General features: G+C 43.6%; 1 protein-coding gene across 6 annotated transcripts in view; it reads left to right on the plus strand.

Annotated features, from left to right (window-relative positions):
• Window positions 1-6,313: 6,313 nt before the first annotated feature.
• LEKR1 (leucine, glutamate and lysine rich 1) overlaps window positions 6,314-19,254 on the plus strand; it is a 66,988-nt gene continuing 54,047 nt past the window's right edge. For 3 of the 6 annotated variants that reach the window (XM_060274453.2, XM_088669115.1, XM_088669114.1), the window contains exons 1-3: window positions 6,314-6,409; window positions 8,430-8,522; window positions 18,969-19,183. In XM_060274453.2, the coding sequence (XP_060130436.2) occupies window positions 8,475-8,522; window positions 18,969-19,183 (263 nt within the window). In that variant the 5' untranslated portion in view covers window positions 6,314-6,409; window positions 8,430-8,474. Of the gene's footprint in view, window positions 6,410-8,429; window positions 8,523-8,966; window positions 9,016-18,968; window positions 19,184-19,254 lie in introns of all 6 variants that reach the window. The other 3 variants (XM_060274454.2, XM_088669112.1, XM_088669116.1) reach the window with 3 other exon arrangements.

The following is a 19,254-nucleotide window of genomic DNA, read 5'->3' on the forward strand; positions in this document are numbered from 1 at the left end:
GCATGTTTGAGATCGCACATGATTATTATTCAGGAGCACCTGTTTCTACACATGGAGTGACTTGTTACCAAGAATTAAATGGGCCTGTTGAATATAAAGTATGCATGCCCAAGGCATATATGTTTCTGCTTCTCTGGCCTGCACCCAATGATGCTTGCTTGTTTTATATTGTTGACATTGCTATAGTTACTGAAAAGTACATAAAACTTCTCCGTTCACAACATATGCCCTTAAAATACACCAGACTTTTTTAAAAAGCAGCATATCCCCACAGGTTAAACTTCCATGTGTTTTTTTAAAAAAGCAGGTTAACTCTGTGTGTGTGTGTGTGTGTGTGTGTGTGTGTGTGTGTGTGTGTGTGTTTATATCTGGTTTTCAGCTTTGTGATATATCACCATCTAAACATTGTGATATATTGATAAACCACTATGTCTGAAATAAGGATGGAGCTATGTAGATGTAGATAGAACTACATCTGAGCAAGTCCTTGTCTCGCTGTGAACTCACTGGGAGGCAGGTGGGGTTAGCAGTATGTTGGGGAAAGGCCCTTAACCAGCAGCAGAGCTTGTTGGGGTTTGGCATGAGAAGAGTTGTATAATAACCCTACAGCCTGTTGCATACTTACTCAAAAGTAGGTGCTACTTCATTCAACGGGACTTACAACTGTGCACCAAATTGCAGCCTATGATCCTCTGTACACTTGCATGGGAGTAAGTCCCCTTGAACTTGATGGGGCTTTTCAGTAGAAATACACAAGATTTCACTGTCGATATCGTATCAGCCACATCCTCTTTGTTTTAGAAGTAACAGTTGGTTGAATTAGCCCTCCAGGAGTGAAAATCTGCTTGACGAATGGCACCACAGCAATGCTGCTTTATTTCCCTTCCCGAAAGCCCTTTATAATTCTGAATGGTAGCAGAGGTAGCAGATGCTTGATCAAGAGTTGTGTTACATAATCAAACAGTCACAAATAAGGAAATCAGTAACACACTTGGTCTCAGTTTAGGATTGCCATATTTTGAAGAGCAAAACAGAGGACACATTTGCTGACTTCTACTTTTAGCTATGGATCACTATGATGACTCATTTTACATACCCATGAAAAAGAGGACCTGTCCTGGGGGAAAAGGACATAGGGCACCCTTATGAAAGTTTTTTAAAATTATATCCTCTACTGTATTTACCAGTGCACAGGGGATGAATTATTTTAAAGGTTCAGAGAGCTACGGGAATATAGGAACTTATCACTCGGTTGAGCTCAGTGTTGTCTTCATTGACTGGTAGCAATTAAGGTGTTTCGGAGAAGAGTCTGTCCCAGACGTACCTGGGGATGCTAGGGACTTTCTGCATGTAAATATGGGATGGAGGAATCTCTTTTTTCCAGCCCGAAGGCTGCATTTCCTCTTGGGAAACCTTCCAGGGACCTCATGCCAGTCCTGGGCAGGACCATAAGCAAACACAGGTGTGACACAAAAGTCAAAGGTGTTATATGCATAGACACCTCTCTTTCTTCCATCTAGGCAAGCAAGAGATGCCATCACAGTTCAAGGACACATTTCAGTCGGGCAAAAGCACTCCGAAGAGAGCACACAGGAGGGGCGGCAAGGGCTGTGACCCGGAAAGCAAGCATGGCCCAGAGAGAGCTGGTGTGCAGAATTAAGCCCCTAGGGTTGAGGTTCTGCATTCAATCAACCACTCTACCAGCTATAGCTCTTCCCCAAAACCTGGTCTGCTTGTGGGTTAGCAGCAATCAATAAAGGGATCAGCACAGTCTCCAGGCGTATTTTGGGTCAGCATATCTGTCACTCAAAAAACCTTCCCATCCGTTTTGAGTACACTATGTGATCATAAGAGCATTCCACTAAGGAGTGGGTGGCTTCAGTTTGTCTCCTTATTCTTCCCTAAGGTTGAGGGTCATGGTTTGGTGGGGTCTGCAGAAACAGAGTATGTTAACAGGCCCCACAAAGACAGGATGTCATTCTGTGACGTAGACCAGGCCTAGACAGCAGGCAAACCCCTTCCAGATACTTAAGAAACTAGCAGCAAAACACAGAAGTTTGTTAAGAAACTGATTGATTGCAGCACATTGCTATGCAGGTACGGTAGGTTCATTTGCCAAGACTTGTTGGGTGATTTTTAAAACCTCATCTGAAACAGCTGAAAAGAAGCAGCTCTTTCGAAAGCTGATTCAAATGGCTTTTCCAGTGGATCATTGCACAAAAGTGCTCACAGCACATGAGCTATGAAATGTTGGTTGTGGCCTCGACCAGGACCAGGGCCTTCTCAGTACTGGCCCCGACCTGGTGGAACGCTCTGTCCCAGGAGACTAGGGCCCTGCACGATTTGTCATCTTTTCGTGGGGCCTGCAAGACAGAGCTGTTCCATTTGGCCTTCGGACTGACACAGTCTGACCCACAGTTATCCTCCCCTAAGGTTTTATTTCAATGGTTTTATCTTATTTGTAGATTTTTTATTTTAAAATTGAATTTTAACATTGTATTAATCTGCGTTTTAACTGAATTGTTTCTTTTATACTTGTGTTGATATTATTTGTTGTTAGCCGCCCTTAGCCCGATCTTGACTGGGAAGGGCGGGGTATAAATAAAAATTATTATTATTATTATTATTATTATTATTATTATTATTATTAATGAAAACCCTCACAGTAGCTTCTGTTAGTGTGGAGAAGCTGTGAGTGGGTGTGCAAATCTCAGTGTATGGCAGTGGCTGTCAAGTTCTTCCTTTTTTAAAGGGAAATTCCCTTATGCTGAATAGGCTTCCTCGCGAGAAAAAGGGAAACTTGACAGCTATGGGCAGTGGTCCTGACCACTGGTCCTGTTAGCTAGGGATGATGGGAGTTGTAGTCCCAAAACAGCTGGAGGGCCAAGTTTGGCCATGCCTGGTGTGTGGGCAACGACTATGAGGGTCTTTTATCATTGGTTCACCCACACATTTTATCATGATTGCAATCTCAAACGTTGTGCAAACAAGTCACCAAATGAGTTCACACGTTCCACTTCCTATCCCCAAGGTCTTAGTAACCAAGTGATGTACAAGTCATGTCCGAACCATCCCCAGATGGTGTGCTGCTAATACAAGTAGACACACCATGCAACCAATTCGTTCTGCAAACAAGCTGGTGGAATGAAAACCTCTGAGCCAATCTTAAGATCAAATCTCGACACCGCAGACAGATAGCAGCGGTCTGGAAACAAAACAACTCAGCTGGGATGTGCACATCAAGCCCTGCTAAGGCGTCCCAGAAGGCTTGACCTTGGTAGGTTTAGAAGGACTAATCACTGAGAATGAAGGGAAAGGTCTAAACATATGAGTGGAATCAACTCCACTGCGATGGAGCCCTAATAGAAATGAAATTGAAATACTGCCCACTCCTGAGGATCATCTCCTTTATTAGTTTGTTTCCCTTTGCTTGCACGCTGCTCCGAAAGAGCTTTCCTCCAGGGCTGGCAGAGCAAAGGCAGTTCAAGTACAGGGTAAACAGATGTCCCAGTTTAGGGGGAATGACCTGGGTTTAAGGGACGGCTCAGGGTTCACAGAGAGTTCTAGTGAAATCAGGTTCTGTTAACATTAAAATGGTCAGGAGGTCCCTGTTTTCCTGGCTTCCTTCCTTCCTATTGTGGCCTGGATGTGCTGTGCCCGTTCAAAGCGTTGGCTGCTAATTTTAGCTGGGGGCACCGACCAGGCTGCGCATCACAAGAGTGCATGCAAGGACATTGCAGTCTGTCGTGCAGCAGCGGTAGTAAGCTGGTAAGAGATGACAGCGTGCCCAGGCCAAGAGTTCATGGGAGCAGAGGCAAAACGCTACAATTAGGCTTAAGTCCCGTTCCGTTGCTCTCGGGTTCACTGGAGTTCAGCAGTTGCACAGCGGCTGAGTGGCAGCAGCTTTGGCATTACGTTACTAGAAAAAGGCTAAGAGGGAAATGAGTGTTGCTCCATCAGCAGAACAGACCTGGAACAGCTGGTGCAGAGCAGAGGCTTACAAGATCACAGACAGAGAAACGTACTTGGGAGCAAGCCCCATCGAATTCCCCGGGGCTTGCTTCTGAGCGGATATACACAGGATTGCACCAAAATGCACGGCAATGCCTAGTTCTGGAGACCCCACCCCCAACAGAGCTCCATTTCCAGGTTTTCTCTCAGAAAGCCAAGTACTTTGTGAGAAAGGCTTTCGCTTATTTAATTTAATGATTCCTATATGGCAGCAAAGCTTCCAGGACAGTTTGCAGAACAAGTTAAGAGGAGGGAGAGGAATCAAAAGAAAGCAACATAAACAGCAGCATCCTAAAACACATGTAATGCCTGGCACAATAATAAAAAATGTATTTGCCAGATGCCGATAAGAGGGTGATGTGATCTGCTTTTGCCTTTCTGACGTGATGTGTGTCCACCTGCATGGATACACACAGCTCTCTTTTGGCTGTAAAGTCACATAGTTGTCATAGCTACCAGGTCAGCTGTTGGCACCACCAGGTGGATGAAAGGAACCAGGGGGAAATGGTGGAAATTGGGCCATCAAGTATACTTCTCCAATCACAGAGGGTTCTTCATCTATTCAAAAATATTCAAATCAGCTCCTCTGAATGGCTCTGCGAAGATAGAATGGTGGTGGTATCATAATACAGTATGCCAGTAACTTACATGGGGGGTTATGTTCTGGGGCTTGTGCCTAAAGCCCAAACCACGTACGGTTAAGTGCATTGAGTTCAATGGTGGGTGGGATTGTCAAAAGTACTTTCTCCAGGCGCCAGACCCCTTTCTATTATTTATTTCTTTTTTTTGACCAAGCACATAAAACTGAATGCACACAAATTAAAGGCGTGCAAGAGGTGGGTTTGCTGTATATATATTTTGGCCACAATTAGCACTACAGAGGAGGTCCTACCGTACAATCTGGCTTGTGCTCAGCCCTGTTCACTCCCCATTTCCCCCCTCCACCGTAGGTCTAGGGTTCACTCTCGCAGTTTCATCTTCTCCAGCTCCTTCGAAAACCATCCTATCCACCAACAAGGATGGGATGCTTGGGGGCAATTGGGTCAACCACCCTGGTCATTTCCGCCCCATCCCAGAGTTTAACAACAAGGGCATTGTGGTGACCAGTGGTGTCACTAGGGGCTTTGAAGGATCCGGCGCACAGGCCTATGACATAAACTTGCATGGGTCTGTGTTTTTCTGACAGTAGGTCACCCTTGAGCCATTCTCAGGCAGGGCCACACCCTGCCAGGTGTCCTTTCACTTGCCTACCCTGCCCCCTAGCTGTGCCTGCTGTCTGGAGCAATGCCAGCTGCTGCATACTCCTTGCACGCTTAGTAAAGGTCGGGTGGCGAGGAGGGAAGGGGAAGAGCTGGTAAGCCTTCTCTGTAAGCCTGCAGAGCTGCGGTCAGAGCAGGCAGCACCAAGCTAGATGGACCAATGGGCTGACTTTGTATAAGGCAGCTTCCTGTGTCTCCTCCTTTGGAGGGGAAAGGGCCAGAGGAGGAGGTGTCGAAGGAAATAAGAAAGAAATGAAGCTTTAATATTTCTAATGTTATTAGTAAACAAAACAGAGGGTAGCAGGGAAAGGCATGAGAGAGGAAAGCTGTTGTAGAAGGAGCTAATGTAAAAGAATCAGGGAAGAGGGACGGAAGAAACTGGCAGGTCTTTTGGGCAGCGGGGATTAAGGTAACAGGTTCAGCTTCGAAAGGAAAATGGGAGAAGTTGCTCTCATTGGAACTGCTACTGTGTGGACGTTAACACCGGAGCGGACGTGTAAAGAACTGTGCTCCAAAACGCCATGCGGACTTGAGAGGCCAGTCTCATTGCGGCCAACATAATTTACTCCCACGAGTAATTCTGTGATTTACGAGGGAATAATGTTTATGCCATTGTTATTATAATGCGGTTTTTTTTGTTTTTTTAAAAAGAAGTTTTATTGATTTTCAGTGCATAAACGCCATTACCAAGTTTCCTCCCAGATCTGTTTTTTTTTAAAAAAATGATGTATTTCCCCCCTTCTTATTCTACTTGTATTCCAAGAACTGTTCGGGTTTTATCTTGTACGTAAACAGCCCTGTGAACTTTCAATTAAGGGCGGTATATACATTTAAATCCGTGAAATTGCGCTCAAGCAGAGCTTGCTTCCCATCAAACGCGCGCAGGACTTTGGGCTATAAGCGGCACATGTTGGTTGAACGCCGTGGAATGCTCGGCAGCACCGCGCACGCCCGGTGGGAGGACGCGAAGCCAGAGGAGAGAGTTCCGCCCTTAGCGCCTGCCCTACTTCTGGTTTCCTTGCCTGGCCGGCAAGTTGGTTGCCAGGGCAACGAGGAAGCGGCGCGGCCTACGGCGGTGTTTTCTGCGGGGGTTTACCGCTCCCACGGTCTCCGCGCTGCTCTGCTCACCTCCTGCTTGGGTAAGTGAGCGCCTAACTTACCGGAGAGTAAGCCTTACTCGGCGAGGGCTTATTTCTGAGCAGGCCCTCGGGAAGAAGCCTCCTACCCCAGTCTTGCAAGACTTGTGGGGACGGAGGGCAGACTGAGGCCCCCGGGGGCAGAGCAGCTGCTTTGCATGCAGAAGGTCTCAGGTCCAGCAAGTCAGGGCTGGGACTCAGATCCCCACCTGAAACCTTGGGGCAGAGCAGCTGCCTGTCAGTGTCGGCAATACTGACCTAGACAGCACAGTGGGTCTTGGCATGAGGCAGTTTCACGGGTCCCTGCGTTTCGCTCTCTGGGGCAAGCAAGGCGCTTGGCTCAGCGATGGCCTGCTTTTTGCCACAAAAGTTGCTTTGCCCCGTTGCTTTGGCTTAGCAGATTCCAGACGGGCTGCTGAAGTTTGTTTTCATTTATTTCGCCTCCCTAGGCGAACCGGAGGCAAAGGAGATGAACATGGGGCCTTGTATTTTAACGGTTATGTGAAGAAGGGAGTGGATTGGGGCAGGGGCAGTGCATTTTCTCACCTATAACTTGCAAAATATTCACATTTTTTGTGCATTTGTGATCACACTTTTGCCACACTCTTCCTTCAGGAAGCTCTGTGTGCATAGTTATCCTTCTCCTTTTTTCGGCCCTGTATACTTGAAGGAGCGTCTCCATCCCCCTCATCCAGCCCGGATACTGAGGTCCAGCTCCAAGGGCCTTCTGGTGGTCTCCTCACTGTGAGAAGTGAAGTTACAGGGAACTAGACAGAGGGCCTTCTCAGTAGTGGCGCCTGCCCTGTGGAACGCCCTCCCATCAGATGTCAAGGACATAAAGAACTACCTGACATTTAGAAGACATCTGAAGAGGGTTTTAATGTTTGATGTTGTATTGTGTTTTAATCTGTTGGAAGCCGCCTTGAGTGTTATTATTATTATTATTATTATTCCTCACATAAACCCTGAGATAGTTTAGGCTGAGATAGATAGATAGATAGTTTCATGGCTGAGAGGGGATTTGAACCTGGATCTTCTTGCACAACGCACTAAACTCTACAGCATGTTTATAAGATGGGAGGTAAGATAGGTGAGGCAGCTACTTCTGGACATAGCTGCCAAGTTTTCACTTTTCTCGCGAGGAAGCCTATTCAGCATAAGGGAAAATCCCTTTAAAAAAGGGATAACTTGGCAGCTATGCTTCTGGATACCTTCCTCCCCTGCTTACAGTACATAAGAACTTGCCTTACACCAGGGATGAGGAAACGGTGGCCCTCCAGATGTTGGGCTACAACTCCCATCATCCCTGACCATGGTCCATCCTGGCAGGGGCTCATGGGAATTGGAGTCCAACAATATCTGGCGGGCTGCAGGTCCCACTCCTTGCAGAGTCACACTGTGCTTCCATCTGGCCCAGTCCTTTCTATTGTGAATTCTACTGTATTCTACTATGCACCAGTAAGGTAATCTGAGGATTGGTTTCCTTTTTACTGTAGTATCCCGCGTCCATGTTTTACAACATGAGGGGAGCTGGCAGATGTGGCTACAGTATACTGTAGATGGAGTCTTCCTTCCCCCTTCTATTATCCCCAAAGCTTGGTGTTTCTGAAAAATTCAGAGTAAATCTTCTAAAGCACCTCTGTTTCTTGATATGTAGGACAGGGAGAGGTAGTATCTGTTAGTGCCTTGGACTCAGCCCAATCAATGTAGTAGGTAACCATCATTGTGAGTGTATACTGTATGCTTCAAAACTCCTGCAGCAGCCACTTGCTACCTTCTGCCAACATCAGTGCACTAGCAGTACCCTTGTGGGATTTTTTGTGTGTTCATGTTATAATGTAGCTGATTGCTTTTAAACATCTTTCCATGTGCCAATGCTGTTGTCAGATTGTGCTGTCGGGCTGGAATATTGTATACCTGCCATTTGAGCTGCCAAAGTAAAACACAAGCAAGGCAGGTCATATTGGGGAATTTTCAACTCCAAACTTATAACCAGTTTTGTCTGTTTATAATCTTTTAACAGTTTTGTATGCCAGTCTTGAAAATCTGTATTAAACCATAGAAGGATATGGACCGACATATTCCTGTGCATCCGCTACCTGAGGAAATACGAAAGGTATGCTACAGTGAGCAAACTTGGCAGCTTTTGCTTTCTGGTATATTTTATTTATTTTATTTGTCTGCAGCTTGTTGTCATGTCCATAACAGAACTCTTGCCATAGTTGCGTTCTGTCTGCGATATATATTAATATTTGCACATGCACACTGCCTCTTGGAGTTGTGCGCCTGGGATTTTTGAAGAAATTATATTGTGCAAATAAACCCATGCACACACACCCAAATTTGACAGATTGTGGAATCAGTTGGAGAAAAAATGAACCTTGAGATGGGAGGGTTTGTGAAGCAGCCAGATTTAGCTTCTGCCAACTGAAAGCTACTGGGAAATGAAAGGGTTTGATAACGAAGGAGGAAGACTAGAAAGTTGGTCAGGCAGAAGGATGATATGGGTTTTATGTCCTCTGAATTACAGAAAGGTTTTTCCCTCTTTAATGAGTCACAGGTTTCAACAGGGACTCAGCTCCATTGGCAAAGAAAAAATGCCTTATACGGTATGTGTTGTTTATGCATTCTAACACTGCGACACCAGATGGCACTGTGGAGTTCCGTTTTTGCTAACCTGATTTCTCATGCAAAGTTTGCAATGCGTTTTACTGAAATCATTCTTTGATGTGTCTAGAATCCAGCCCATGAGAATTTTAAAAGTATAACATAAATAGTACACAAAAGCTCATACCAATGACAAAATAATTTTTTTAAATTTTTGTTTTGACTATGGCAGTCCAACTACCTACTACCTACCTGTAATTAACACCATTAGAAGAGAAGAATCTTGTTTTATACAGATGTAAATATTTTCTTCCTCATGTTTAAAATACTCAAAAGTGACTAGTTACAGGTAGGTAGCCGTGTTGGTCTGAGTCGAAGCAAAATAGAAAAAAATTCCTTCAGTAGCACCTTAAAGACTAACTAAGTTTTTATTTTGGTATGAGCTTTCGTGTGCATGCACACTTCTTCAGAAGTTCTGAAGGAATTTTTTTTCAAAAGTGACTGACATGCAATACTATAGCAGCATAGGGAATGATTTTGTCTTTCTCTTTCAACCCATTCCTTCAATAGCAAACCTCTGTGCACTTAAAGAGATTCCATTTGACAGCCTTTTTCCACATGCCCAGTAATGTGTGATGCACATGCATTGCTGAGCATGAAGGAGGGACTGGCGCAAAAGATCCAGAGATCAAAAGTATATACTGTACCGTAAATTATCTAGAATAAAAATAATTATAAATTAGTGAAAGAACAACAGCAGAAGCATAAAAACCACTTGCCATACTAATTAAAACATATAGAATGCTTTTCTGTGAAGACCTGCACGTGATACGTATATGGCTTTTCTTAGTAGTACAGTGGAACCTCGGTTTATGAACACCTCGGTTTATGAATTTTCGGTTTATGAACGCTGCAGACCCATCTGGAACGGATTAATTCATTTTCCATTACTTTCAATGGGAAAGTTTGCTTCAGTTTATGAACGATTCAGTTTATGAACAGACTTCCGGAACCAATTACACCCATGCTTCAGTTTATGAACGCTTCAGTTTAAGTACTCCGCGGACCCGTCTGGAACGGATTAATCCACTTTCCATTACTTTCAATGGGAAAGTTTGCTTCAGTTTATGAACGCTTACTCCGCAGACCGTCTGGAACGGATTAATTCACTTTCCATTATTTTCAATGGGAAAGTTCGCTTCAGTTTATGAACGCTTCAGTTTATGAACAGACTTCCGGAACCAATTGTGTTCATAAACTGAGGTACCACTGTACTAGTATATGGCTTTTCTTACTAGTATACATTCATAAGCCATACTCTTTGGACTTTATTAGGAAATAAAGTAATGCCATGCTATTTGTACCATGTCAAATTAAGAAGCACTATTTATGTTGGTTTTGAAGCCCTTAGTAGCTGTAAAACCAGAACTGCAGATAGAAGTTGTTAATGAGGCAGCATTTTGCAATTATTCCAGGGCAATGACAAAAATGACCAAAAAAAGGGAAATTGAGTGAAACCTGAATATGCTTGTTATAGAAGAATTCCTTTGTTTCAGTTCAGTTTTAAATGTAAAGCATGCAATGAGATAAAGTACACTGTACAAGCCAGTGTTTTTGAAAACATAATTGACTGTATTTCAACAGAAATTGTAGTGTTTTCATTAGTTGTTTTTAAACAAATACCAAATAATTAAAAATGACACTTTGTATCCCCTTTTATATGCCTGGCTGAGAGAAGCCAAATTGCCATTTCATCATGCCTACTAGAGACTGATACTTAGGTGGGATGGAATGAGAGTAGGACAGGACTTTGAAGTACAGTAATTTTACAAAATAGATGAAAGGGGGCTGGGGAGTAAGAAATAAAGAAAAATAACAGTAGCCTGGAAAGTGAGGACACTTTGATTTATATTGATTTTATATCATGTTATGTTGTGTTTCCCATTGCTGTATTTTCTGCAGCCATTTCAAGAAAACATTATATATCTAAGAGCTTCATTCAATGGTTTAGCATGAATAGGCAAGCATTCTCCTATGGAGAAGATCACAGCCGCTGTGCTCCACCTCTGGTCTTGTTACTGTGGTGCTTCTGTGAACTGTTTTAGCATTATGTCCAACCCAGGCCTGTGATTCATCTTACTCCAGTCAAAATACAAGCCATGATCTCCTGTCTGGGAGCCAGCTTGTTTGCACGAAGCTTAGTTAGTATGCATGTTCATGCAAACTGGGTAACTGTATCTGCTTGCACTGTGTACTAACAGTATTTAGAGATAATGTTCTTGATGTGTAACTGATCTGTTTCATTGTATTGGTAATACAGTCATGTCTAAACCTGTGATCCTATACCCTTTGGATAAATCCCAGTGGGATTCACTTCTGACATGGGTATCACATATGATCGTATTGCACATTTTTCAGCAGCCTTATAAAACAGGAATTATAATTCTGAAAGGTAAAATGAAAAGGCTTTATATATAAATATTTTGCAACTATCTTTCAGTATGAACTGCCTTTAAATATGACTATGGACACCAGAGTACACAGATGTGGGGATGGGAACAGGATTCAGTGGCACATGAGAGATTTGTGTAATGAATAATGTGTCACAGGCCTGTTGGCATTTCATTTTTTTAAATGCAAGATTAAAGTAATACTTTCATTATTAAAGAGGGATTAGTATTCCAATTTTCTGCCATATATTGTTGTCGTTTAGTCGTGTCCGACTCTTCGTGACCCCATGGACCATAGCACGCCAGGCACTCCTGTCTTCCACTGCCTCCTGCAGTTTGGTCAAACTCATGTTCGTAGCTTCGAGAACACTGTCCAACCATCTCGTCCTCTGTCGTCCCCTTCTCCTTGTGCTCTCAATCTTTCCCAACATCAGGGTCTTTTCCAGGGAGTCTTCTCTTCTCATGAGGTGGCCAAAGTATTGGAGCCTCAGCTTCAGGATCTGTCCTTCCAGTGAGCACTCAGGGCTGATTTCCTTAAGAATGGATAGGTTTGATCTTCTAGCAGTCCATGGGACTCTCAAGAGTCTCCTCCAGCACCATAATTCAAAAACATCAATTCTTCGGCGATCAGCCTTCTTTATGGTCCAGCTCTCACTTCCATACATCACTACTGGGAAAACCATAGCTTTAACTATACGGACCTTTGTTGGCAAGGTGATGTCTCTGCTTTTTAAGATGCTGTCTAGGTTTGTCATTGCTTTTCTCCCAAGAAGCAGGCGTCTTTTAATTTTGGGATTGCTGTCACCATCTGCAGTGATCAAGGAGCCCAAGAAAGTAAAATCTCTCACTGCCTCCATTTCTTCCCCTTCTATTTGCCAGGAGGTGATGGGACCAGTGGCCATGTTCTTGGTTTTTTTGATGTTGAGCTCCAGACCATATTTTGCACTCTCCTCTTTCACCCTCATTAAAAGGTTCTTTAATTCCTCCTCACTTTCTGCCATCAAGCAGGGAGACAATATACAACCTTGTCGTACTCCTTTCCCAATTTTGAACCAATCAGTTGTTCCATATCCAGTTCTAACTGTAGCTTCTTGTCCCACATAGAGATTTCTCAGGAGACAGATGAGGTGATCAGGCACTCCCATTTCTTTAAGAACTTGCCATAGTTTTCTGTGGTCGACACAGTCAAAGGCTTTTGCATAGTCAATGAAGCAGAAGTAGACGTTTTCCTGGAACTCTCTAGCTTTCTCCATAATCCAGCGCATGTTTGCTATTTGGTCTCTGGTTCCTCTGCCCCTTATATTCTGCCTTATATTCTGCCATATATAATAATTCTTAATTGAACAAGGAAGATTTGTGCAAGCTTCCACTCATGGATTCCCTTTCTGGAAGAGGATTTGCATGTGCATTCAGAAAACATTTACTACCTGTTGTTAGATCAGGGACTGCACTTGCAGAGTTCTGAGCAGGTAATTGGTCCTGTTAAACCTGACAGCACAAATTACCTGGAGGGGTAGGGGGGGGTCATTCATAATACACTGTGGGGAGTGGAATAAAGAGCTATACTAAAATTGTGATTCATAAAATTGTAGCGTTGGAAGCAGGACCGGCTCTAGGTAGACCCCCGGTGGCGCGGTGCGCCAGGGCGCTGCGCGGAAACTATGCTGCGCCCTGCGAGGGCGGGGGCGCCGGAGCGATCTCTGCCCCTCAGCGCCAGGGCGGCCGACCTGCTCGAGACTGCCCTGGTTGGAAAGGATCCAAAGGGTCATCTAGGCCAACCTCCTGCAATGCAGGAATCTCAGCTAGATCCTAAGTGACAGATAGCTTTTCAGCCTCTGCTTAAAAATCTCCAAGGTCTCATGGGAGTCTGTTCCACGGTCACACAGCTCTTACTGTCAGAAAGTTTTTCCTGATGTTTAGTTGGAATCTCCTTTCTTGTAACTTGAAACCATTGTTTGCGTTCTTGCCTCTGGAGCAGGAGAAAACCCTTGATCATCTTGGTCACCCTTCTCTGCACATAATCTTCCTTAAATTGTAGCACCCAGAACTGGACAGAGTGTAGTCTGGCCAAGGCAGAATAAGACAGGACTATGACTTTCCCTTCATAGCTGGACACCATATTTTGGCTGATACAACCAAGAATAGCATTAGCGACTTGTGTGTGTGTGTGTGTGTGTGTGTGCTGCTGCATCACACTGTTGGCTCATGTTAAGCTTATGTTCTACTTACTAAGACCCCATGATCCATTTCACATGTAGTACAGGCAGTGCAGTACTTTGTTACAAGTACTGATTCCTTTAACCTTTTAAACAATATTTACTCCTGTGTTTCTGTGTGAAGTAGTGCCAGTTCCAGGGGGCCCTTGGGCAAGATAGCTGATCCTCCACTCACACTGTACCCATCTCCTTCTCCTCACCGCTGTTGCCATATCCATTTGCTTCCCTCTCCCCACCTCAGGCCAAATCCTCACCAACCTCCAGAGAAAGAGAAAGGGAGATGTAAAGTTGTGCTGTGGTCACTGCTGCTTCTCATTCTTTTCACTGCTTGCTTGGTGAAGACAGGTAAACAGGCAGCAGCAGGAAGATGAGGAATATCACCAGAGCCAGGAGTCTCCAGGGATTGGAATCAGGCCCCCTACTGGGGCTTGATGAGCCTTGGCAAGTCTCCATGATGCTGACCTCTGACGCAATCGCTGGTTTGAAGCAATGTCTATAAGGAAGTAAACTTCTGTTTACAACACAGTTACACTTAACTCCATTTAACCCAAGGGATGGATTCTTGGTTGGAATGTGATAGAACAATATTGAGCTTGTTTCTCCGAGTGCTTTCAATTCGTACTGGGATAGGGAACCTACAGCCCACAGACATGGCGTGCTGTTGAAAGGAAGAGAGATGGGATGGCAGAGAGGTTTAGAAAGAGGGATGAAATCCTGAAAGGCTGCAAACTTCCTGCCTCTCTTGATTTTTCCTGTGAATCAGCAGCCCTTCGTGGGCCAAAGGTTCCACAGCCTTGATTTTGTGCATCATTACTTGGTGCCAATAGAAGAAGAACTTAAGAAGGGTCCTGCTGGATCAGGTCAAAGGCCATCCTGTCAAGCATCCTTTTCTCACTATGGTCAATCAGATGTCTAAAGGAACCCTGCAAGTAAATTCCTTTGGTTTCTCAAAACTCTCCTGCTTTTTTATGGACACCCCTTAGCATTTTCTGTTCCATGTCCTTCCGCCCCCAGATCCCTCCCCACCTTAACTCAGCATTCTAGCCTAATGGATCGTTCCTCCATGGGCAGGGCAACATATTCCTGAACGGTGGGGATATACAAATAAAAGGCTTAAACATACACATGCCTGGTGTCATATTATCCCAGCCTCCGCTATATTCCCATTATGTGTAACATAACAAATTGGAATTGTTGCCGTATAATGTGCAATCTGGACAAAAGTAGGGTCCTTTGTTACTTCAGAAATCATAGGCACAGACCTGGCAGATACGGCTCAAATGCATGTTAAGTTGTGATTAAATTGATCCATTATGTTGCCTATGCTTAGATTGTATTCTTGGCACTTTTAATCATACTTTAATCAGAGAGCAGTTAAGTCACTTGTGCTAGAGTGAGTCCCAAGATGCCCACCCCCTGCCCACTCACGCCCATATGAGATTAGGAATATACAGTGAAAGGTACAATCAAGTTATTGAAGTGCAAGGAAGATGAGCCTGTGATAATTCTCAACTAAACACAACTGAGTTTCATTAGCAATGGTAAAAGCATCTTGTTCATTTTAGGAACTATAATGTAATTAACACTTCTGTGACATTTCCAGATAGACCGCAAGCAGGAACCCCCCCCCCCGCTCCCTCTCCACTGCCCTGCTCATACTGGAGACATGAAGTGGAATGTCTAAAACTGTTTATTTTGAAAGACAGAAGCAGTGATGCTGCAAGAAATCACAATGTTCTTTTTGGGATAACAGTCCCTCCCTTCCCTTCACATTACAGCTCAGTTTGTCCCCTTTCAATAAGTAATTTTAGTACTTTGGAACCTTATGGTATTTATTCTGAATAACAGTTTCATATTTCCAAGCACAGGTTGTAACTGCCAGGAAAAACAGAATTAATTTTTCATTTCCTTCAGAGCCACTGTAGCTAATGATCAGGCTTCATGAGGCAAAAAGAAGAATTAGGATAAATAAAGGCTGCATAGTAGTCCTGGAGCCAACATCTCAGATGCATAGTTTTTATCAAAGCATAGTTAAAATGCATAGCAACGAGGTATGGCATTGGAATTCTTAATTTGGTTACGGCTTGTCTCATAATTACATCTTATTAGTGTTCATTGTTTTGACTGCTGCAAAGCTTGACTGTCTTTTCTTCCCTTTTGCATACATTAGAATCTCTTTCTTTCCCTCCCCCTTCTTCACAGGAAGCTTTCTTATCAGATAAACGTCATCTTCTTTCAAAGGCTTTGAGTGGAATACGAAATTAAAATAATTGTAGTACAGTCATACCTCTGGATATGAATGCTGCGGGTTGCATACAACACGGGTTACGAACACGCCGAACCAGGAAGTAATGTAACCGGTTACTTATGGGTTTGGCGGTTCGCGCATGTGCAGAAGCGTCAAATGATGTCATGCGCAGAAGCACCGAATCGCGACTCGCACATGCGCAGAAGTGGGTTGTGTACTGCTCATGTTGCGAACGCAGCTCCGGAACAGATCCCGTTTGCAACCAGAGGTACCACTGTATAGTCAAAAGTGTTTCTTCATTCATGGAAATATGATGAGTTATATATGCTGTGGGATGTGGGTAGTTTTTGTTTTGTTTTGACAATCTATTTGATAATTTGATGACAGGTCCTGTCCCAACATGGTTTTGGGTAAAAAATCATGCAATTAGTTCAGCATTATAAATGCTTTACCGGTTTGTGTGGTTATTTAGGCTGGATACATATTGCCAATTCCCTTTGGTGGCCATTGGTGATCTCAGAAGAGAATGTTATTAATATATGGCAGATTCAACTTGCATTGCTTGATAGGAGGCCTCTTTAGGTTGCTCCTTTCTTCTGCTTGCCCCATTCATTATGTTTCCCTTCCATGTGCCTTTGCTCATCTGATGACTAGCCTCCCCAATTTGTCTCAAATTGCCATTTCTTCCACTACTCCATATTGCTCTATCCTACCCTTCAGAACCCTAAACTGCCTTCGCTGACTGGATTTGCAGAGTTGCTGGAGGTTATTGTAATGGCTGCATGACATTACATATGATCACTCAATGTTTAGAGGCCATATACTTCTAAGTACAAGGTGCTGGGGGCAAGCAAATGAGAAAACTATCACTGCCATGCTTTTCTTGTGAGCTGCCTACCTGTGTTGGTCTAATGTTGCAATACAGTTGTTATGTTCCCATCAAGAACATTGTTTAAGCTAAAGTCTGGTGCCGGTGTTTGTATGATTGTCTTCACAATAGTAAGGTTTCTTAGGAGTTTAAAAAGTAACATGGTCCAGTGGCTTGTGCACATGGAGGAGGGATTCATGCTGCATCGTATTTTTATTTTTGGGTGGGGACTTGGTCTGCGGTGTGTGTGTGTGTGTGTGTGTGTGTGTGTGTGTGTGTGTGTGTGTAGGGAGGACATCAGACCTGTTACCAGGGCTGGCTACTGAATGCTAAACCATGGTTTGCTGAGAACTATTGTCACATCTGCACCAGATTCTAATGCCAAATTATCATTTGGCAGATTCTGGTAGCTTTAGAATTCAAATATTTTAGATAACGATAGTCCAGGAGCACAGATAGAAACGTGTGTGCTCACATGGAAGTTCTGTGGTTCTTGCCCTCTTTTCTCAAGGTAAAATTTTGCATGTTGTTGATATAGCTGAAGTAATCCTACATGCTTGAGTAATGTTGTTTCAGTACTTCAGTTTCTGCACATGCACACAAGCAGGAGTAATTAAATTGGGTTGCATTTTGCAGGGGAGAATTACTGAACTGAAAGTGTAGGGGGAACAGAGTTATGCTGCAGGGCTTATAAATCTTTTTTTCTTTTCTTTTTTAAAGAAACTCCGCTTCACCCAAATAAGTAATTGTGTGCTGAAATACATCCTGTGTAGATGATTAATATTCCCACACCTGCCAGATTTCATAGTTTCTGTGTGACTCATAAGTGACACGTGCAGCGCATCACATGATGTTCTCTATGTACACTACCCTAATCATGGTTTTGGTGGACCGCAGATGTGGTTTTGTCAGGCAAGAGATGATAATTAATTTGTCTGAAGTGCTCCAAAGGAGTCAATAACTCAGTATCTTGGTTTTTTTTTTTAACCCTTTTAAAGAACAAAAGAGAGCACAAGTAGAAAGAGTGCTGTTGCTTGCAGTCTTCCTGTAGGCATCTGGTTGGCCACTATGAGAACAGGATGCTGGACTAGATGAACCTTTGGTCTGATCCAGAAGGGCTCTTCTTACAAGAAATGCTTCCTCCCCTTGTTAGGTTATGTGGAGACCTGATGGAGACCTTTCGCAACTTTCAGTATCTTTTAACCAGGGGTTGGAGATTTGTCCCTGCCCCAGTTGCATGAGCGCCACCATGTTCTATTTTTCTGCTGTCATCTCCTGCTGGTTGCAGAAACTAACAGATGGCAAAGGCAGAGTGGAAGACTGGAACACAGCAACCCCTGACAGAAGACACTGTTCCCACTGTAGAAATGGCTTCTCTGTCTCTACAGTAATTCTGTTCAGAAGCAACACCCAGCTACATGTTGCTACAGCTAGCAGGAAAAGGGAACAGGAGAGCCTCTCCAAACAGAAATTCCCACTCACAGGGGCTCAGATTATTTTTGCTGTTTACAAGTAGCAAGACTCTTCTTCTTCTTTGGTCAGATCTTAATCTGTTTTGTTGCTAATATAGCAAACAGTCTAATTGATGGGGGAAACAGCTGTGATTTCTGGTTCCGCTGCCCCCTAGACTTTTCTTTAATGCTACTATATCCAGTTGGGAAAGGGCTGTAGCTCACTGCTAGAGCACATGCTTTGTATGCAGAAGATCCCAGGATAGCTCAGTTGGTTAGAGCATGGTGCTGATACTGCCAAGGCTGCAGGTTTGGTCCCTGTATGGGACAGCTGCATATTCCTGCATTGCAGGGGGTTGAACCAGATGATCCTCAGGGTCCCTTCCAACTTTACAATTCTATAGACTCAGCTATACAGCTGCAAATATAACGTTTTAAGTGCATTATACAAATGTGACATTAGATGGCGATGGTGAGCTTGTGGCAAATCAATACATTTTTCAAAACGCTTTTAAAAAAAAGCATTTTCACAGCGTTTTTTATAGGTGTATAGATTCCACCCATGACTCCAGTCAGAGATCCCAGAGATTCATTGCCTGTCAATGTAAACAATTGAGGCTTGATGTTCCAGTGGCCTAACTCAGCATTGTATGTGATTTGCTACTTCACTTTATTTAATTTAATCCATTCTGTAAATATATTGCTTACCATTTCCCTTCTAGATGTCCCGGGAAGAGACAGTGTGTAAATATTGCGGAGTCAGCTATTTGATCCTCCATGAGTTTAAGCTGCTGGAAGAGAAAGTAAAAGCAATGGAAGTGAAGGTGAAGTTTTATGAAGGCAGCATAGAACGGGAGAAAACACTTCAAGAGAAACTACAGCAGCTAAATCAAGATTTTGAACAGTGTGCAGCAGCTAGCAAATCAAAAAGAGAAAGGTTGGAATGTGCTATTCATCCTTGTTTTTTTTAAAAGTAACATACTCATTAATGTCATTCAAGGAAAAGCA

Source organism: Zootoca vivipara, chromosome 5, assembly GCF_965207765.1.
Source record: "Zootoca vivipara chromosome 5, rZooViv2.hap1.1, whole genome shotgun sequence".
NCBI lineage: Eukaryota > Metazoa > Chordata > Lepidosauria > Squamata > Lacertidae > Zootoca > Zootoca vivipara.